This window comes from Xenia sp. Carnegie-2017, unplaced genomic scaffold, assembly GCF_021976095.1.
Source record: "Xenia sp. Carnegie-2017 unplaced genomic scaffold, XeniaSp_v1 HiC_scaffold_3, whole genome shotgun sequence".
In the NCBI taxonomy this organism is placed as follows: Eukaryota; Metazoa; Cnidaria; class Anthozoa; order Malacalcyonacea; family Xeniidae; genus Xenia; species Xenia sp. Carnegie-2017.
In genome coordinates this window covers 986,203-1,008,697 of record NW_025813493.1, presented here as the reverse complement: position 1 = coordinate 1,008,697, position 22,495 = coordinate 986,203, and the positions used below count along the sequence as shown (strand labels likewise).

Genomic DNA, 22,495 nt, shown 5'->3' with positions numbered 1-22,495 from the left:
TGTAACTGTAATAATAAAGCACGCAGGTAATATATTTTTCACCAAATTGCCCAAATTTTTTCATCAATCGTTTCCTGCAAATAAAGCGAGCGAAACGTTTTGCGGTAGATTCATCAAATATTTCACATTTATGGCGTAGCCAAGCTCATCACATGTTTCCAATATTTACATTTGAAATTTTAGTCAAACTAAACACAGCTGTACACGTTTATATAGTTAGTTCTTTATGACCGCAGATACATTACGGTAATCGTGCATGTAAACGTCTTTTCATTTACTTGAAGTTATCACTCATTTCTAAAAGATGGTTGGGTACATTTTTGTGACTTTTCTTGTAATCGGTGCATGCAATGCAACAAACAAAGAATTCGAAATTCCACAAATTGCATTCAGGAAAATAAATGAAAATGGTATGTTGTCAATTTAAAATATAATAATGTACTTTTATTCGTTTGCTTTGAAGAAAAGAAAAGTTTAAGTCTCTAGCTGATGCATGTACAACAAATTTTGAATTATTTTCATTCAGCTTGTATTTGTATTGTAAAATATTCTAGATGACACTCTTAAATCTGAAAATTTTGTTCCAGCGTCTCAATTTAGCTTTATTTCATAATTGCAATACCACGCAAAAATTTTTATTATTTATCTTCAGCAGTTACAAGTGAAAATTTGAGTTATTCTCTTTTTTTAATTTACAAATTTCATGACCTTTTTCGTGCACAAATGGAGTGACAACGCCAACAACTGTGTTGTGAAAAATAAAAACTTTTAAAAAGAAAAACAATTTTAATAAAGCTGTAAAAGATATATGAGTGAGTATAAGCTATGTATAAGCTATAAGTTACGTAAAGCTTAGAAAAGCTAACAAGAGCAGGATTTAGAAAAAGCCATTTTAGTCATCAGCAACTATCTTCAGTCTTCAAATCATTAACTGCATTCCGACGTTTGACATCTAAACACATACGTAGTTGCAACAGTCGTAGCAAGTCTGCACAAATGGTATTGCTACTGTATTGCTACTATCTTAACTGCAATTTTTCTGTGTTCACTCACTGAACCTCTTTAATTAAATAGAATGTGCATAATAATCACACAAACATACTCAATTGGAATATAAAAGTACAGTACATGTTGCTATAGATAAGAAAGTTACGACATTATTTTTGTTATATATGAACCGTATAACGTCCAGCTAGCCTTAAATTATTTATGTAAGCCTTGAGCTCTGATGAATCACAAAATGCTTTCCAGACCTTGTTCGACAAAAAAATTATCGATACGCGCAGAATTTAATTTCGTTTTACTTTTCATTATGCAGATGATGCTTTGGCACCAAAAGATATCATTGCAAGTCATGTCGTTTACAGTGCGATTGAATGTTCATTTCAATGTCATCGAGAGAAGAGATGTGTTGGTTTTAACTATCTAGATATGGCTAAAACATCTGAGATAAACTGCCATATTTCCAACGCAACAACCACAAGCAGAGTGAAGACAGTGCTTGTGAAAGAAAAATGGACTTTTTATCAAGCCCTTTTCAAGACGGTAGGAATTTAACAAAGTCAACATAATCTTGTTATTCTATAATTTCACTAAATACGTGCAATACACTTTCATGAAAATTTTCTTAAAACTGCGTAGAGCAAAATATATTCAAGTTCAACTATAATTAAAAAACCTTCACTTTACAAATTTAATAAACTAAAGTTAATTTGAATAAAAATATTTATTTAGGGAAACTTTTAACAGTCTAACATTTAACCAAAAAATGGTGAAATGGTGATATAAATTTTCTGACCTTCACCTTAAATACGTAAATAAGAGAATAAATTTACGTTTGTGAACATTATTCTTAATTATTATAGACACTCAATTTAAGTCACAACAAACGAACAAAAATGTTAAAATTGAAGTCCATGCAGTAATAATATATGAGCATAGTGACCTCATTCAAAATTTATTCTTTTTTGTTCAATAGTCATAAAATAAATCCTGTGATGTATATGATTCCCAGGGACTCCGAAACGGTGATAATTAAAGGGGGGAATATTAATATATACGTAGTCACAGCTCGTAAAAACAATTGATTTCAAAAGAAAGTAATCAGGGAAAGCACGCGTAAATGAGTATTTTCCACCCCTCCCCCCAATTATCGACGTTCAGCCATCCCTTACGATTCCTTTATTGTACATGTAACATTTTAGAAAGATTATGAGATGTAATTTCTTAGTCAGAAATTCCTTTTTGGTAATTCCAAACAAGACATGAATTTCTTTACAATCTGACTGCTTAATTCTTAAAGGCGTGGTAAAATGTAAATATTTAAATGCCAAAATTTAATCCAAATAGCCCTGGGTACATGCTTTACAGTGCTTAAAAAGAATTTTGTATGAATGTTTTATGCAGTGCGGTGTTTGAATGAATGAAGATATGATCTTCGCACTTTGCTGGACAATTTAAGCAATCGTCTCAGGAACCGCAGAGGTCGCAGAGGTCATGGGTTCGAATCCCGTTGAGTCACCTGATTTTTTCAGGTTCCTGAGACGATTGCTTAAATTGTCCAGCAAAGTGCGAAGATCATATCTTCATTTAAAAAAAATTTTGTCGCCCACCTCCATCAAACTATTAATTTTTTCATGGTGCTATAGTAAATATTGTAAAAGCTGGCAATTTATGTGCCTCCGAGCGATAAGTGTGCACGATAAGCAGAAAGTAACGTTTTATCCACGATAACGTCCTCATAGATAGTTATCAAACATAGACTGGCATGATATGAGCAAAAAAGTATGCTATACTGTTTACTTTCAGTCACTCGTTTATAAAGCACCAATTAATGTTTTTTTACCATGATACCATAAGAATGCAGACCTGCCAGTTCCCCAAATATATCGACTGTCATCTAAATCTTAAAGCAAATATTCAGTTAACCAGATATTCAATCACTTCTCCTGTTTGACATTTTTGATATAACATAAATTTAGTAAAATAGTTTTGAACGAATCAAGTCTGAGTAAGTGTTTAATTAAGAATTGTAATAACAAACGCACTTATGAACAGAAGAGCTCAATAAAAGGAAATTTTGTAGGAAGCAGCAAAAAGAGAACACCAAAGTGGACTTCTTGTTCATAAAAAGAAAGTGCATGGAAAATTTAGGTGCATAACATATAAAATGCATAGATATTTATGGCTATAAAATACTCAGTCCGACCTGATTTGTTCAAATTTTTTTTCACTATCTACATGTCATTAAAAAAGGGTGAAAGTGATCGAAAATCTGGCGTTTAGAAGATTTGTTTTAAGATTTAGGTGACACCAATAAAACCGGGCGAGTTGGCATGTGTATCTGTGGTATAAAACAAGATCTTAAAATGCTGAGTCGGCATCATGGTAAAAAACATTCGTTGATGTTTCATAAACGAGTGACTGAAAATAAATGGTCTTGTATACTTTTTTTTTCATTTCATACTGATCTGTGTAATGATACTAAAAACTTTTCAAAGCTCCTGGACTTAACAATTAGTAATATAATCTACACTTAAAACACTATAATTCTGACAGAGGTTATATTTGTACTAAAGGGAGAAAAAGGGGACGGTCAATCTACAGAAAAAAATATTACATCAAACTTGAAGCAGAGCGCTTCGTCTGAAGGAAGTGGTCTTGACAATGGACTTACAAAGGTAAGCGAATTACTTGTGATTGAATCATACCGTAAGTTTACTTTGGATGGAACAGCTGTATTTCTCCGTGTGGAGCTATATGTTTTAGACAGGACACACTTCTCGATCATCAAATTCAAAACATGTACGCTGATTAAGAAAACAAAAGTATCTTTCATGGAAAAGCGTATTTAGGCTTCATAAAACCCATAGCAAAATGTTTTGGAGAATGTGCATTTTATAAGTAATGAAGTTTGCTTGTCACCAAGTGCTTTTTATATTGTTTTGCGTAAAGTCAGAGGAAGTTATGACGTTTATTTTGCTTTAAAAATGACATAACGTGAAAACTAAAATGTCGAAAAAAAGATAATTTTTGTTCTTGAGATGGAAAGCAGTCAGTTATGCCAAACTTTAGGCTCGAGCTATAAATGAGCTAAATATTAATTTTCGGGTTGTTTAATGAACATAAATTTCGAAAAGTACTTGTAAATTGAAAACTGAAAAAATAGCTAATAGCTACATATGAATTAACAATGAAAAGATTATGAAATAAAAAGTCAGTTGCTATGACAGATAGACACTTTTGCCATATGCTCTCTTTAGCCTTTAAGTTACAAAAGGGAGATCAAAAATAGTTTTTCAAAAATTTCAAAGGCCTCTTTTATTACTTTGAATATGTTTCTCAAATCATTTGCTCTTTCATACGTCGATGTATTTAGCTAAATCAATAAGTATAGGCATGCTTTATCAGGAACTTCATACAAGTGTTAATTCTTTGCAATGGAACTTAACATCTCTTTAAAAAATGGTAAGCAAGCAAAACATCAACCCAATTAAATCCATTTTTTCTTCACTCATAAATTAGATGGCAATTAAATACTTAGAAATTAAGATATTTTTAAAAAATGTCTCTTCGTCAGTGCATTTGACTGTTTTTTTTTTGTGACCTCCTTGTTTTAACAAAGAAAGCAATGCGGTAGCTAATTTCGAATGTTTAGGGAAGGGGTAAAGAGGCAAAATTCATATATGAAAAGTTATCAAAACATAGAGTGGCATTATATGAGCAAAAAGTATGCTACACTGTTTACTTTCAGTCGCTCGTTTGTAAAGTATCAATTAATGTTTTTTACCATGATACCATAGGAAGGCAGACCTGCCAGTTCCTCAATTTTATCGACTGTCACCTAAATCTTAAAGCAAATATTCAGTTAACCAGATATTCAATCACTTCTCCTGTTTGAAATTTTTGGTATCATATGTATTTAGTAAAATAATTTTGAATGAATCAAGTCTGAGTAAGTGTTTAATTGAGAATTGTGATAACATACGCACTTATAAACAGAAGAATTCATAAAAGGGAATTTTGTAAGAAAAAGCAAACAGAGAACACCCAAGTGGATTTCTTGTTCATAAAAAGAAAGTGCGTGGAAAATTTGGGTGCATAACATATAAATTTATAAATATTTATATTAAATACTCAGTCCGACCTGATTTGCTCAAATTTTTTTCACTATCTACATGTCATTATAGAAGGGTGAAAGTGATCGAAAATCTGGGGTTTAGAAGATTTGTTTTAAGATTTAGGTGAAACCAATAAAACCGGGCAAGTCGGCAAGTGTTCCTGTGGTATAAAACAAGACTTAAAATGCTGAGTGTCGGCATTAAGATGAACTCCAAGGATAAAGAACGTAAACAACTACACGTGCATGACCATATAAGGAATTTTGAAATGTTACTATGAAAGTTAGTCATATCTGAAAACTTACTATTTTGTATTGTTAATTTTTTTCTATTGAATTAAACTGTGTTGAGTTTATATAATCGAAAACAACTTCGGTATAGAATGTACAAAATATTTATTTAGCACAATGGATCTATGCGCAGAAAAGTTGTGTAACAATTTGCTTATAGGTTTAATGAGTTACAAATCCCGTAAGACGTACAATGCAATAGCTTTTTTAATAAACTTTTTTTCAGGAAAAAGACTGTGCAGATCTTTACAAAAAAGGTGAAAAAAAGAACGGAGTTTATGAAATTGATCCTGATGGCCAGGGTACATTCAGTGTCTTTTGTGATATGAAGTCATCTGGTGGAGGTTGGACTGTGTTTCAACGTCGTCAAGATGGAAGTGTAAACTTCTATCGAGGTTGGAATGACTATAAGAAAGGATTTGGTAATCTTACTTCTGAATTCTGGCTTGGATTGGATAAAATATACCGACTAACATCAGCCAAGAGAAATAAACTTCGTGTTGACCTGGGAGACTGGTCTGGAAACAAAGCATATGCTGAATATGATTATTTTGCTGTAAAGAATGAAAGTAAAAAATATCAACTAAGTCATGGAGCATATTCTGGTGAGTCAATACGTAAATATAAACGGAAAAATTTCTAAGCGTGAGTTTGACATATGCAAAATGTTGGAATGATTTTAGTGAACGGTTAGCTTTGAACTTAAGTCTTGTTTGTTATAAAAAGTATGATAATTAATTTTGAATCGACAAACTTACATTAAAATATAAGGAACAACCATTAAGTAAAAAATCATTCTCTCGTGTAAATCATTCAGTTGCACCACGCGACAACAATTCTTGACATGCAAGAAGAGATCGTGAAATGGCTGTGAAATTAAATTCTTGCTTTTTAAATAGGTACTGATAAACTGCGCCTGAACAACATGTATAGCTTATAAAACATGACTAAATCATTTGGTACATAAGAGAGAATTTATACTGTTAAAACCATTGTCCAGTAATCATTGACAGAAATCTTTTTTTATAAAACGCAAACATTCATGTTAGCCAGTTGTAACTAATTGTAAATGATTTATCTATGATAACTTGTTCTAAAATTAAAGGTTTTTCACGAACTTTTAACAACCTAAAACGTTACTGAAATTCATTCAAGTTTACATGGAGAATTTTCATTTATAAGAATGAAACACATAAATATCATTTGAGCCTTGGAAAATACCCAGGTACACCATCCAGTAATTACACAAATTTTGAAAATCTATCATACAATAAAAATTAGGCCGGTTAACATTAATGACTAATGTGAATAGACTGGATGCAGAAAAAAAGTTCAGGGGAATGAAGGTGGGGTGAAAGAAAGTCAAAAATCACTTCATGACATGTAGCTAGCTAACGAGTAGACAACTTTTATTTTTGCGACTTATTTATTTGAAATTGAGAAGGATAAATGGTTTAATATATTAACAACAACAACTATATTATAAACGGTAGCAAATTTTAACTTAAAGTTAGCGTTATACATTATGCATGAGTGTGGTTGGAGCTTCCGCTAAAATTAACCAATGAAATTCGATTTAAGCTTTGTATATAACTATATAAGGAGAATGCTACTGAATATATCTAATGAAAACTCAGTATTGTAATATATTTCGGTATTTATACCACTTCTTTCTTTACTCTATAAGCTAAATCAAAAAAGTAATTGACAAAACCCTTCTAAACAAATGACCATTGAAAAATCTCTTGAAATCTTCTATTAAACACATAAAACACGTGTTGGGTATTTTCAGCAATTCTTAAGGAAAATTGTAAATAACATTAGATAAATGACGTAAAATTTTTCTGAGCAAAATTACTTTACTTAGGAAATGCTGGAGATTCATTATCTTATCATAAAAGCATGGCGTTTACAACAAAAGATTCAGATAATGATAAACGTGTAGAAAACTGCGCCATTGTCCACAGTGGTGCTTGGTGGTATAATGGTTGTCATGCATCTAACCTGAATGGACACTACTATCGTACAGCAACCAACAGTTGGAGTGGTGTGAACTGGAATAGTTGGAAAAAAAACTATGGATCCTTAAAGTTTACTGAGATGAAAATAAAACCATAAAGAATTTCCAAAGACTGCGATGTTATAAATTTGATCATTATTTCTAATGAAACTTTCAACATATAATAAAAACATTTTAGATTTTATCTCTTTTAAAAGAACCTTTATAATCATTATCATTTAAAAAAGCGTTGAAAAATTGTTAAAAATGCTGTGGTGAAATAATATTTTCCCTAAAAATTAGAGCTATTTAGGTAATTATATGACTGTAATGTTACGTCTTTTCACTCATTTCTTTAATGAGATGTTGCTCTGTAAGTAGCTAATTCTATCTTTTCGCCACGTTCCACGCAATCTTGATGTATCATGCATTTCATGCAATTATCTTACATCATTTTTCACTATGTAAGCAATGTCACTTTTGATTGGTAAACTACCTGCAAATAATTGTAGATATCTGTAGGTAAGACGTCTATTTACAAATAACAGTTTGTCATTGAAAGCCGGTTTTGAAAAAAATTCAAATCATTACCCGTGTCGCATGTTCTCAATCGTCTGAAGCAAGACTTCTCAAATTGAGAACGTCGCATGTATGTGATGTAGGAGATCCTCTAAGCGTTCTCATTGACGCCATATTTGATTTATATATGCACCAATCTATATATCATCAACACACGACATGCACACGACACACTGTACCATATCTAGATGGCGGCAACTGGAATACAGTATGAAGTATTAATTGACTTGCAAAAAGCTATCTTGAAGTCTTATTACGATCAGGGAATGAATACAACGGCAAAGGACAAACATGAAACAATACAAAAGGCAGCTGATGAGACAGGAACTACATTTGAAAAAGTTAAAGTGAGTGAGTAATCCTACCTACTTTTTACTTGGAAGGGCAGGCTACTGCAGTACTCTCAGAATTGTGCGCACAAAAATGGCGTATCCAAATCTGTGACCATAACCTATTTCTAGTTTGAAGTATTAGCATACATATATTTTTGTTAAAGGTATTGTTGCCAATGAAGTGCCAGGCGGGAAGCGGATTCTCAATATAAATATTAGAGCTCAACATACAATTTTAAAAATCGTCATCAACAATTTGGTTTTATCAAAGGTACTGAAATTTGTCATCATGCAGTAAATGTAGTATTTGCGTAACATTTCTTATATAGGTGGAGGTTTGCACGTAAGTATTTCTCTAGATATTTTCTGACGCTTCTTAATACCTTATATGACAGATTAATAAAACACACTCAAGATCCTTTGCATGGTTACTACTGCGGATGGGATTTACTTGATAGTGATTTGATTCTATAAAATTTAAGCACAAAATTCTTCTTGTAAACTTATAAGAAATCTTCGCAAAGTGTTACGTTGCTTTTACGTTTGTTCACAATGATAGCGCTCATTATGTACAAGTTTGATACACACGCATGAGACATTATTGCTGACTAACATCTGTTCTAAACAAATCCACATGGAAACAACTTAGTGCAAAAGAGCATGCGTTTACACAAATGTTTGTAAAGAAATAACGCAAACTATATGAAAAAAGTTGATGAAGAGGTGGTGCACATTTCTAACATTGTTCGATGTAGAATGTTCCTTATAAGATATGGTATTTTAAAAATAGCAAATGGTGTTTAGGATACAATACCACGGTACGACAATACAACAACGAAAAAGCCAAATTCAGTCACGTGATGTTAATCTAACGGTAAAGAACACAATTTAACTGTTCATCTACTTACGAGATAACCAAAATTGATCGAGGATTTATAACTTTGAAGTATTGAAAACATTGCCCAAAAGAAATGAGAAAGAAGAGACAATCTATAGAAAAAAAGGAAAACAAAGCTGAATGATGTTGTTTCAATATTTTTTTAAAACATACGTAAAATTAAAACATTTATTCGCAGAAAGACAAAACCGACGCCAATATGTAAGCACTTGCGTACAATGGATAAAAGAGTACACGAATAGGCGATGTAATAAAAAAGAGAATTACTTTCAAAAGTTATGTATTAATTGCATCAGTTATAACTTGACAAGCCCTATGTATACTTAAAACTGACCTAAATGGTGTCAGTGAACTCTAAACTGACTTAACTGAACCTTAAATAAACGAGAACTACGTCAGTGAATCAGTCAAGACATACGTATCCATAGAAACCTAAAAAAATATTATAAAAAATTATCTAGCGGTATATTAATATAAGAGGACGATTGTTATAACATTTACTTGTCAGCTTCGTCAATAACTTTTTCAATCTCGTCTAACGTGATTTCATTCGTTTCATTATAAGCTTGTAGATACGTACGGACGAAAATTACCTGAAATATCGAAGAGTTTAGGTGATATAAAAGCAACAAGCCTTCGGGACGATTTCAAGGCCGATAAAAAGCAGCTATTGTGTAAATTTTTATAAGATTGTTAAAAACACAAATATTTGCGTAATTTTCGACCTGGAATACATAATACCTCCGGCAGCTAAACACCGAGGGAAAAAGCTATACGGCAAAACACCGAGGGAAAAAGCTATACGGCAAAACACCGAGGGAAAAGCTATACGGCAAAACACCGAGAGAAAAAGCTATACGGAAAAACACCGAGGGAAAAAGCTATACGGCAAAACACTGAGGGAAAAGCTATACGGCAAAACACCGAGGGAAAAAGCTATACGGCAAAACACCGTGGGAAAAAGCTATACGGCAAAACACCGAGGGAAATAGCTATACGGCAAAACACCGAGGGAAAAAGCTATACGGCGAACGCTGTATAAACGCTATATATTTTTGCACTCAAACGCTGTTAAAAAATCCTGTACATCTTCATCATCAACTGCAAGAGAATGATGAAGTACATTTTCAACCACACTAGACTCAGTGGTCGAAATGTACTTCATAAAAGAACTCACGTACATATCTTCTGAGACATAATCTTCGCAAAAAGACAGGAGCACAAGAAAACACGAGAAATTTTGATTGGAAAATAGCGTTCTTGAGTGTAACCTTTCACAAGATTTCTAGCTATCGCTTGCCACTTCTCCCGCGAAACGTTATGACGAATCACTGGGACTCGTTCATCCTCGCCTGACATGAAACTATTTCATTCCAAAACAGAGAAAATGCATACCTGACAACGCCAACTCCTTCGCCCTTTTCCTCGACACCTCTGGAATCTATCATCTTGACATCCATACACTTCTTTAAAATATCATCTTTTTCAAAATAGTGCAGCAAGTCAGCTTTCACATTACAACGATGAATAAGCAACACTTCTCGCTCCATAACCTCATTTGCCATACTTTCTGGGACAAAAGTAGCCCCTTCAGAACTTTCCCCTGCAATGTACAACACTTAATATAGTAAAGATGGGTGAAAAGCCACAACATTTCTGACTGTTCTATTTTCAAATTCGATTCATCCATTTTCTCAAGTTCGGGAGAATGTTGCTTAAGCTGTAAACTCCTTGCAATAAGAATGTCACGATCAAATGTCCAGTGATTTCGCGTAGTTTTGGAAATCGTAACTGCTCACTTAAAAATTCATTTTTCGAACTGATTGCAATTTTCTTCAAATGGACGCTACCGTAAACACTTGTACAACGACGCAGTTTTTTGCAACCAATACAGCTGTATATGGTTTTATTTCCTTCTTTATGCGATGTCGTCATTACAGATATTATCTTCTCCGTACAAACTTTAAAACGAAAGCAAAAAATATTTATACCAGAGAAAAGTGAATTTTGGAAATGAACTTTCTTAACTAATGTTTTGGCGGAGTACAACAATGAAACAAACATTACAAACCCAGAACAAAGTAAATTCATAAAACAATGCATGGATGTTGCATGTCGAAAAGATATTTAATTCATGTTCCCAAGAGCATGAAAGAGGAAAAATTCTAAATTACAAAGGAGCTTAAAACTTTATCAACATGGACTATACAATGCTAGTGGTTTATTTTAATCTGCATAACATTATGTTTGCTGTATTTAAGGAGCACACAGTGATGTTTGTGGTTTGGAAGTTTAGACACTAACATACCTGGAAAAAACACACTTTCACAGATTTTCAAAGGCGGATCGAAGATTTTAATCATAGAGGGGTACATCATTAGGAAATGTTGTAACAGAGTAACATTTTCTTTGACAAGTGATCAAATTATTCAAACCAGAGGCAGGAAATGCAGCCCCCCACTGCTCAACACCCACTTCTACTCTAGATCTACACATTTTTCAATATAATTTTGTATATTCTTAATGATTAATGTTGTATAATGTTTCAACCTACATGTACAGGTCTATGTGTCAAGATATGTTCAACTTAGAATGTCAAAATATGTATAGCACTTTAGCAACATGCTGATGAAATGAATAACAAATAATGCAACATGAATTATCAATTAAATAATTTTCTTCGCATACAAGAGACGAACACAATCTAAAACAATGCAGACTATTTAAAAGATATATTGAAATAACAACTAGTGTAAAGTCCATTGTTAAATATGACAGTCATAATCATCAATAATTGTTTAATGCTTTAAAATTATCTGAGAATGAAGTAGGATTATGGCAACTGGAGCGTGTTTATTTAACTTATCGCAATGGGAGAGAATATTCGACGAAGCACAATAAAAAAACATGACGAAGTTATAATGAAATCATGCCTAGACAAGTATATTGCAGACAAATACAGGTCACATTTGATAGCGTTGGCCAAAATGAAAAATGTCATTCTTGAATATTGAAACTAATCCCATTTGCCAGCTTCCTTCCCCATGTACTCACATTTAAAAGACGCGAAATTTTAATCAGGAACTCAATAATGCAATAGCTGTAGTTCATAAAATTTCCAGTGACGGAACGGAAAATAAAAATCTCGGTAAAGATTTCCTATTATACATACGACTTTGTATAAACAAACAAAGCAGGACAGATGACATTTATATTCAAACATGTCATGTAAGAAATCTCGGGACTATTGGATCAATTGACACATTATAACAAAAAATATAAATAACTCACCATGATAAGCGTCGCTGGTAATGTCTGGGTTCGCCTGCAATAGAGCTTCGACAACAAATAAAGAACTCGCGATCGCTATGACCTTGTCTAACATGTCTTCTTGATTATAATTGACTTATGAAACACGAATATAGCCTCCTTTAACCGGCAAGTTATGTTATTTGTACATAAAATGCTGGATTAAAATAAGCGTTTTCATTTTAAAAGTGTTTATACTTTAAAGAACTTCGATTTTACGAGAGAACAACAAAATATATCAGATTACAAAAATACGATTTAGTGACAGTCTAAAGAATAAACAATGAAATGAAATAGCACTTAAAGTGCTTGGTTTGTCGTGGAGTCCGCTCGTGTGTCGAGGATTCCTATTCATTTATCTTTGCCATCGAGAATATTACAACATTACCGAACATTAGCCATTTATCAATGAAAGCCAAGATGCCTTGCGTTGAATTTACGGATAACGACTGTGGTTTTAAAAAACGACGCTTCATTTAACGATGTATAAAAAACGTCCGATGTTTTTGAATACACGTCATTGTCATTGTGTTTGTCTCCACGCAAAAGCTTTTTTTCAGCTGGAATGGGGTTTTGTCATCGATGCTGTGGGAGTCGTTTTTTTTAGTCAGTGTTTTTATTAGCAATTTTAGTCTTATCGCGTAATAAAACAATTCAAACAATCATCATATTGGCTAAAGATGTTCACATCTTTTAAAACGCATAGCGCTCTAAAAAATATCCTACTGTAATTTGCATACACACATTAAAAAGCGTTTATCTACATGAATATGTATTACTGACATGCAACTAAAAATCCCGTTGATCACTGCCGTATAAGAATTTCACCAAAGAATACTTTGAGAAACATTTTAAAATGCTAATCACTCTTTTTATGCTTTTCAAACTTTGAAAATTGAAAGAGGGGATACGCGAGGGCGTTTGTCGCCTTTGTAATTAGATGAATTCGGAAATGGTGGAGTGTCGGTTATTGTGTTACTGTACGGGTTGATGATCATACGTCTAGACATTTTAAAATGACTTTATATCGCTAAATAACACTATTGCAACTTGCTTTTATATAATTATCAATATTTTTGTAGCTACGTCCATCGCTTAATATCTATGTGAAAGCATTTCCTCATCCATTTGTTTCAGCAGTGCCCATTGTAGCATCCTGTTGTGTCCATACGCAATATTTATCCTCATTATATCTACTAACCAACATATGGCTGTAACACCAGTATTAATGAACTTGAGATTAGACTAAAGGTTTGAACGATGGGTTTATATGAATCATATTTTGCTTGTTTGTAATGTAGAACACTATTACCGTTAGTCTATCGCAATTGGACTAACTTTTACAGAGTAAAATATAAAATTACTAAAGAAATAAAAGTAGCAACAATGATATTTTGTAAATTATCATATTGAGTGACAGTTTGTTCTACAGACTGTGTAAGATTTGCATGACATGTATTGTATGAATGCAAAAAAATGATAAAACTGGAAAAGAGTGATAAAATGCCCAATTCGGTATGTGCTCATGTCAAAGTTGTGTTCGTCTTTTTAGTGAGATGGAAAGTCAGAGATAGTTGAGTATTGGTTGTGACAAAGTTTAAGCAGAAGTAAGTGGCTATCTTTGTATTTTCAGTTTGACTTTTGTAGAATGTAACTCCCGCCGTGTCAGTACAACCTCCATTCATGTCAGTGACACAAAGGATTAAAACGAAAACGAAATTTCCTGAAAAAAGTCATCTACAAACCATATCCGCTGCAAACTTTAAAAAAATGGGCTTCCCAGAGTCATTCGCAAATCTGTTTGCTAACAAAGAGAAACAAACAATATATTAACTTGACTGAAATTTTTCTATTTAATTTTGGTCTTTGTGTGATACAACCACGCACTAATAGCCTAAAATACTTTTGTGTATCCTACATATGACGGTGCTAAACTGATATGAACCTTATTCCAAATAAAGTTATGAAATACAAGCTAGCTATTGTAGCAATGGTTTCAAAATACGTTACTGCGTTCGTTTTCTACATGACAATATCAAACTAGCTTACTTTGAAAGTTCTTCACTGAACCTGAAAACCTACATCAATATAACTTGGTTTGATATCAATTCAACTTTAATTATTATTCTTTACACGCACACTATGAAAAACGCTTCTTTTCAGTCAGTTGCCGTGGGTTAATAGATTAAATTTTTTCATGCTATGCGGTTCTTTAACAAAAAACTGCTTTAATTGACACCCACTCCTGGCGCCATCACGATCATGTCATAAATAATTTGTTTCCTTCGTACTTGAAGATGTTTTATGCAAAAACAAGTAAAAATCTGACCCAATCAAACAAATTCAAAATTTCGTACTTTTTCAAATTATTAAAAATTATTAAAAATAATTCCTACTTATATGAATATTTTTGCCTTCATCACATTCTCGAAGGCACGTTATGTTTATATTACGTCATTCATAATTACCTATAAAACACATTTATGCTTGTCGATGGAAATAATCAGTTCATTCGCACTGAATATAGTTGAATATACCTGAAATGATCAGTTCATTCGCATTCGCACTTAATACAATGCTAATAAGATGTTTGCTTTACAAAAAATTGTCGTTCATCTCACCTATCGTGGTGTTTTTCATTTCGCAATTCATTAAATGGCCACTGTCTATTTATGAAGATTCTAAAGTATATCGTGATATCGTAAATATACTTTGAAAACTATTTAAGCGTAAGTGGCTAACCAGGGGCGGATCTAGAGTATGTCAAATCCGTCGCGCGACTGATGTTTGAAATTACCTATTCATATTAATTAAAAATTCATTAATTATTCTTACTTTATTATCGCATTTACTTCATGATAAAAATCCAGCTTTATTTATTATTGAAAACTAATGACTAATCCAATGAATATCTCGTTGGTAACCAGATCAGTTGAATTTTAATTGACCTGGAATAACCGACTGTTAAGCGGGGTGCCTTGACTGGTTCTACGGATAAAGGAGTCTATGAACGCCAAAACGCTTATTTTATTGGTCAATGGCCAGATCAGTGGACAGTCTGGAATGGTCTCGACTGATAAGAGAGGTGGCCGGACGTATAAGGGAGTCCAATTGCTATCTTACAATTGGTTTATTTGAATTTTTGTTTTATTGTGATTGGTTTGACGGATTTCGACTGATAGCCAACTGAACTAACATAGTCAAGCTCACTGTCTGAATTGAATGTTCGATCGTTTCATAGTAATTTTATAAACATGATAGAAACTAAACTACAATCAGATGGAATTTATGGAAATCTTTACAAATTCATATATTGACATGAATGCTGCTGTCCAAACTGTGAATTTTTTCAAGAGGGTGAAAAATTTATGGCTAAATTGTAAATGCTTGGCAAAGACAATCCGCGAGCGACATTTCAGTCATTGATGTTCAAAAGAAGGCCAACATTGTTTTGAGTTTTATCATCAGAAATTTACATCCAAAATCGTAAGTAAATGACAAGTGAAGTGTATGCATGAATGTAATATATCAAAGTCAATTTATGCGAGTGTGTGATGCGATATATGTCAATATGGCGTATGGTAAGCAGATTGATGCTTCTAAAATTGTTGTTGCCGAAGGAATTTAAGCTATGATTTCTTTAGTGCTTGGGGAATCGTGGCCGTTATATGGCAGCGAAATCCTACATTCCTGCAAATATATTTCAATGGACAAAAAATCTGTAGCCATAAGGCACCATACTATTATTTACTTTATCATAAACAAATGTTTGGGGCTTTTCAGTTTATGATCATTGATCATTCAATCATTGGACAGTTATACTACATATTGTTTAAGATTTGAGAAAACTAACATTTATTACATGAGAAGCTGTTTACTATAACCTGTGATTTTGAGTCTTCTGATCCATGAAGCTTTTATTTTGACAATTTGACTGGAATGGTATTAAACCTGAGTATTTCACATACATGAAATGTTGTCCCATGTCACATTTGTCGCCTTTTCTAACTGAACACCTCATGTAGAGATGTAAAGGTGTGTTAATCTACGGCTCATACCAGATTTTTGCCATAAATTCCAAAGGCTATTGACATAAATGTATGAAAAGCATTTTCTATAAAGTAAAAATGTCTTTCTATGTATGCAGATAAACCTTGAAATTTGGCAAAACAGCAAAGTATTTTTCATGATCACTAGGTAATTTTTCTGATGATCATTATAATTTCTAAACTAAATTATTTCAGATTTACATTTAAACAAGCTTTGATCATATGAAAAGATATTTATCATAACCAGTAAGCATGACATATGAACCAATTTTAACATTCATGTAATTATATAATTAAAGACATGTTGGTTACATTCTGTTTGTATTTGCAAATACAATGCTACCAGTGATTGCTATATAGCACACCTTGCATATACTTACAGAAGATAATAGTCTAGTGAAATGCCTAATAAACATTTATGGCATTAAGATGTCCTTAACTGCAAATTCTTAGTCTGATAATTTTTGCTTAATCTTTGGCAGAAAAAAATTTTGAGTTTTTTCTCAAAAAGTGAGTTTGCTGGCACTGATGTGGAGATGGGTAAAGGGTTACAATAAGCTTGCATGGTTTGAAGTCTGAGCTTTTCTATATCTATGAACTGTCACTTGTAGTACCAAATTTCTAACTTAACTCATTACATAGAGGTTTGAATGGGGGTCTCTAGGGGTGTCTATGTCTGACAACTTTGTAGAAATTTTTAAAGAATATGTCTGTTTTTGAATAGCATTATTGTAAAATAAATTTTACGTTCCTAGACATGCTAATGAGCCATATATTTGGCATGATAATGAGCCTAAATATTTGGCAAAACATTCAAGTATTGTTCACTTCATTATTTTTTTTTAAAAAAACGTAAGCAAAATGTGTTGTTTTTACGCAAAAACGATGCCCACAAAGTACATTTTGTATTGCTCTAAAACGCTGAAAATGGCATTTTCAAGGCTCTGAAATTCAAAATTTCTCAGGGGAGAATGCCTCACACCCCCCAGGTGCGGAGCGCCTCCGACGTTTTATGACTGATGTTTGAAAAATCCTAGATCCGCCCCTGTGGCTAACCGCCTTGCTGGAGATGATTAAATTCAGGAATAAAGGAAACATCAGTTTGTATAATGTATTATAAAATAACATATATAAGCGAAATGCGTGTTCTGCTTGATTGGTCGATGCCTGTGTTTGGATCAGGCCATCATAACACAGAAATCGAAACTGTTGTCGTCAGAGCTGTGGTGAGAATTTTTGTTTCTAAAAGTCGATAAACTTGCTGCAATTTTATGTTTTCGCGGTTGGGACTTCGATCATTGTGTACTAAATTTAAACACTAACATCTTATTTGTTATTTTCCCCATTTCCGCAAAGCAAACGTTTCTCCATTTTTCCTTAACATTTCCTGTTCTTCTTGAGCACATCTTTTGTCATTACTGTTAGAAACCACAAACCTTTGCAAAACTCAAAATAAACCCTTCCCCATTTCTTAGGAAAAACAGTTCAATTTGCAGAAAAATCATCTCCCATTATAGGCCAATATCTCAAAATAAACTCTTCCTTTCCTCCAAACATTAAGCCGTTTCCCATTACCTCAAAATCTGGAATCCACTCGTTACATCTAAATGAAACTTTCTCTATTTCTTCAAACAGAACTCGTTTTTTTTCAACCAAAACGCCACACACTTCGTAATAAACTCTTCCTCATTGCCATACTTTATTAAACAACTAAAGTTTATCGTATGGCAGTTCATGATCTTCTAATCATTCAATGATAAGAATAAAAAAGCAACTTGTCACTAAAGGCTTTGAAATTTGCTTTCTGCAAACGGTGCGATAATTCATATTTAGATAATTAGATTCTCTGAGTAGGTACAATATATTTTCGTGTGGCTATTAATTGTTGTACATAAAATTTAAGAGATGTAAATAAACCGGATGTGCTAATTGAAACTTACATTCTCGTTCATAAAACGGGAAATGTTTTTCTTTTATGATTAGAAATGGTTAACCACAAAAAATTCTTTCCAAATCTTTCATGATTATTCATCTCACGATCTGCGTTATGATGACTTTGTCCTGTCATGATGATTAACGTGTAGAGAATAAAGAACAAAGTTGTTTTCATATTCTAGAATTTCTTTATAAACAGCATGGGTGTGTCGATATTATTACGATATTTCTATATTCGGATTATTCGTTCAGATTATGAATAGTTTTTAGTTTCCCATGCTCAACTATAAAAGGTTGCTACTTATTTCTCAGACTATTATGAAACAGTCATTCCAACATCTGAAATCAAATTCGTGATTTGGAAATTAGTAGATCAGAGCCAAGGGGCGAAATGTATAAGTTATTAAATGGAAAAGTTGTACTCTTACTGCTGTCAATATTCCATGAAGCTTTTTCTTACGATGATTTAATCTGTTCTGATGGCAATTCAGGTACAAAATAAACATTTTTATCAAGAGATTCTCACTCAAAGTTTTGAACTTATGTATTTTTTAAATATATACAGCGACATAGCTAAAGCCTTGATAACCACAACTCAAAATAAATTTGTACGCGTATAACTATAGATTTAATGAATATCAATATCCTACATATACCGTATTTGCCTGTGTATAAGTCGACTCGTTGTATAAGACGACCCCCTAAAATTCGACGAAAATTTACGATTTTATGATATATCCTTCGTACAAGTCGAGCTCAATTGTTTCATTATCTTAAACTTATTACACGTAATAATTAATAATAAGATGTATAATTACAAATCGGTAATCTTGCTTTGCTTGGCACAAGCCAAAGCTCGCAGACGAATAATATTTCTTGTGACGACGAACCCACACTTTCGTTGCTCCTCGACCCAGCATACAAGTTCGTGTTCAAGTGCTGGCCACTGGCAGCTTTTTCCTCTATGTGCTAACATTTGTTCTTGTCATCACTGCTAGCTGTGTTGCATTGCGTTTCAATCTCTTACGAGTTTCTCATTTACGCCAAACTTTCTTGAGGCAGCACAGTTGTTAGTTTCTTCGGCAAAGCTTACAACTTGCAGTTTGAACTTCGCAGACTGATTTCCGACACAATATTGCAAGTTAAAATAATTACCATCACTTTTGAAGCGATGAATACGAAGTTGAATTTCATGACTCGGTCGATTTTTTTAGTCGAGGTCTTTTTTTTTAGGTCGATTTTTGATCGAAAAAGGTCGACTTATACACCGGCAAATACGGTAATTCTCGATGTTTATCTTGTAGGTGGTTAGTTTCAATTTTAAATATCGTTAAAACATACTTAACCCTCTTTTACTTGTTACATTACCAACGCTTATGAAAAGCATTGTATCACTTGTCGCCGCAGTAATTTCTTATAACGAATTCTTTCAACCTTAGGCTGTACACTTACCAAAGTATCAGCTCACATATTATACTACAACAGCAGCTTATTAAAAATGATTGTTGTGTATTGTTCGTCTTGCTAAATAAGAACTTTCTTTTGGCTTTTCGTGTTCTATTATATTAAGTGTAAGAAGAACTTAATGTCGATAATCCAAGTCTACTTTAGGAGCATTTTTACCTGTGTCATAAAGAAATTGAAATTGATGTAATTCAAATGAAATCATTGAAAATGCAGTGAAGCAAATATAGTCTTAATATTTGTTGAATCGGAAAAGGCGTGAAAGGTTTGGTTAAGTTTTTAAGATCCTTGACTGTCACTCATGTATAATATTTCATGCAACGTTGTAAATGGTTATTTTCTAAATTAAGCCATGTGACGCAAACTAGAAATGGTTGGTCGTCTTCCGAAAACATTCATGCGAAAATGGGTATTCCCCATATTTTAATGAAAACCGAGCCTCTGCAACTTGTATAATACAAAATTTTAGATAAAACCAATAAAACATAAAGTATCGTTCATTGTTGCTGTTAAAATTTATCAAGAAAAAATACAAAAACAAAAAAACACCACGCGCTTTTTAAGTTGGGAATGTTTAGTTTCTTATATATAAAAAATGAAATTCAATGTTATCACATGATAAACAAATGACATGTGGTGATGTCATGTTATGATATCTGGTGATGAGAAGTGATATGCATGTGACATCTGGTGATGAGAGATGATATGCATGTGACGTCTGGTGATGAGAGGTGATATGCATGTGACGTCCGGTGCATGAGGTCGAGTGACGTACATCATTTGTTTTTGCACAAAGCTACACATGTAAAACGCAGAAATTTAAATTAGTTAATTGGTAAATTTATGTAAGGCAGTCTGCTCTTATTTAATACTAAAACATTACAGCTACATCAACATTACTTGCATTAAATCAATAAATGTTTTCTCACTATGGCACACATGAATAAGCACATTTTTTCCTGTGATTTTAAAAGTCGTCACTCTCACCAACACTCACTGTGTGCTATATAAAAATCACGATCTCTCCGCAAATCATTGGCAAAGTTATTTTTCTTCAATGGCAAGATTTTTGCTGAAAAATTTCAAATCAATCTTTCATTAAAGTAGAAATACCGTCATTGAATAATTATGAGTTGATTTTGGAGCCACACAGAGGAAGCGAGAGTTTAAGGTAGCTCACTTTAACATGCGGGAGATTTCCATTTAATTTTTGTTTTCATATCAACTAATCTGCATGTGTCATGATGTTTGTTTTTTGTCTTTTTTTGAAGCTAAACAGGCACCAATACTTGATGATGCAAACACAGCGCAAGATATCGTCACCGTAGGCGAAAAAATTCAATTGTACTGTTGTTTTTTGGGGGCAAAGCCGTTACAAGTGAAATGGTTTAAAAATGAAAATCTTCTAACTACAAAAGGAAACTATTCATTCACCGAGGCCAATCAAGTTTTATCAATCTCTAAGACGGTAAAATCAGATCATGGCGTATATCGTTGCGAAGGTTCCAATAAATTTGGTCAATTTTCATGGAATATTACTCTTGATGTTTTGCGTAAGTATGTTCATTATTTTCTTACATTTAAGGTTTAAAATATCTTAGATATTTGTATGCATGTTAAAGACATTGTTAAATTTATATTTGTTTTATTAGTTTCTATTTACTTAGTAAATGTTTTCAAACTTGTGTCAATTTATGAAAAAAACTCGACAAGTTTTCATGTCCGACTTTCAAATTTATTTTTAGCTCCATTTTGCAAAACGCTTCCACTTGTCTGTAGTCCAAAGCCAGACGTGACGGCGAAGATAAGCAGCTCAGTAACACTGACTTGTATTGTGCATTATAAAGCAAAATGTACAAGCGGGCTACAATTTTACTTTTGGAAGGATTTGACGAGAAAATTTGTCATCGGACTCAGGAATCATAAAAATATTCGAGTGTCCCATTATGTAAATAAAAATGATGACGTTGTCATGGAGATGAAGATCATATATTTGAAGAAACGGCATGAAGGTGAATACGAATGTGGTGTTAATGGCTCCAGAGGGGTGGTAAGCAGTAAAGTAAAGTTGACAGTGAACAAACGTCATTTGAAATCAGCTGTAACGAAATAATTAGACTGTTGCTGAAGATTAGTACCAAAAAAGAACACGTTGTTGTCATTTGTACGTAAGAATAAGACATCATGAAAATATGTATTTTTTATTTTGAAATATTAAAATGTGTATTCTTCGATTAATTTTGCATTGCTCTTCTTATTCTTGGTTTTTGTAGCTAATGACGATTACCCACCTTTCATGTCTCCTTATTAAGAAACGGTCATCACTGTTTGTCGTGTGTATGATGCACGATTACACGAAATGTAAAGTAATAGACATTAATGAGAACTTATAAATGCCGTAAAAGAAAAACATTATTGAAATAACTAATGTAGATGTTCTTATGGTCAAAATATAATGCTAGATTTGTGTAGCAACATGCATCAAATAAAAATTGTAAATTTAAAAACCAATAAAGAGCT

At 32.9% G+C, this 22,495-nt stretch overlaps 3 protein-coding genes across 6 annotated transcripts; 2 read left to right on the top strand and 1 right to left on the bottom strand.

Moving 5' to 3' along the window:
• The first annotated feature begins 251 nt into the window (after positions 1 to 251).
• LOC124455086 (microfibril-associated glycoprotein 4-like) lies at positions 252 to 7,970 on the top strand. Its single transcript, XM_047005829.1, has 5 exons — positions 252 to 410; positions 1,319 to 1,545; positions 3,579 to 3,680; positions 5,637 to 6,015; positions 7,278 to 7,970. The coding sequence occupies exons 1-5, from the start codon at positions 305 to 307 to the stop codon at positions 7,526 to 7,528; spliced, it is 1,065 nt and encodes a 354-aa protein (XP_046861785.1). The 5' UTR covers positions 252 to 304; the 3' UTR covers positions 7,529 to 7,970.
• On the bottom strand, positions 5,499 to 15,130 carry LOC124455088. 4 transcript variants are annotated; one of them, XM_047005831.1, is made up of 6 exons: positions 14,577 to 15,130; positions 12,510 to 14,331; positions 10,614 to 10,821; positions 9,229 to 9,310; positions 8,704 to 8,788; positions 5,499 to 5,815 (listed from the first exon to the last, which is right to left on the bottom strand). In XM_047005831.1, the coding sequence occupies exons 2-5, from the start codon at positions 12,601 to 12,603 to the stop codon at positions 8,768 to 8,770; spliced, it is 405 nt and encodes a 134-aa protein (XP_046861787.1). In that variant the 5' UTR covers positions 12,604 to 14,331; positions 14,577 to 15,130; the 3' UTR covers positions 5,499 to 5,815; positions 8,704 to 8,767. The 4 variants fall into 4 exon arrangements, 2 of the variants coding, with proteins under 2 accessions (XP_046861787.1, XP_046861788.1); XM_047005832.1 differs by lacking the exon at positions 8,704 to 8,788 and having other exon boundaries at positions 14,577 to 15,129; XR_006951701.1 differs by lacking the exons at positions 8,704 to 8,788; positions 12,510 to 14,331; positions 14,577 to 15,130 and adding an exon at positions 9,720 to 9,811 and having other exon boundaries at positions 5,499 to 5,964; positions 10,614 to 10,882.
• Positions 15,131 to 18,829: 3,699 nt separating this feature from the next.
• Positions 18,830 to 22,213, top strand: LOC124455087 (fibroblast growth factor receptor-like). Its single transcript, XM_047005830.1, has 3 exons — positions 18,830 to 19,002; positions 21,247 to 21,528; positions 21,721 to 22,213. The coding sequence occupies exons 1-3, from the start codon at positions 18,903 to 18,905 to the stop codon at positions 22,086 to 22,088; spliced, it is 750 nt and encodes a 249-aa protein (XP_046861786.1). The 5' UTR covers positions 18,830 to 18,902; the 3' UTR covers positions 22,089 to 22,213.
• Positions 22,214 to 22,495: the final 282 nt, after the last annotated feature.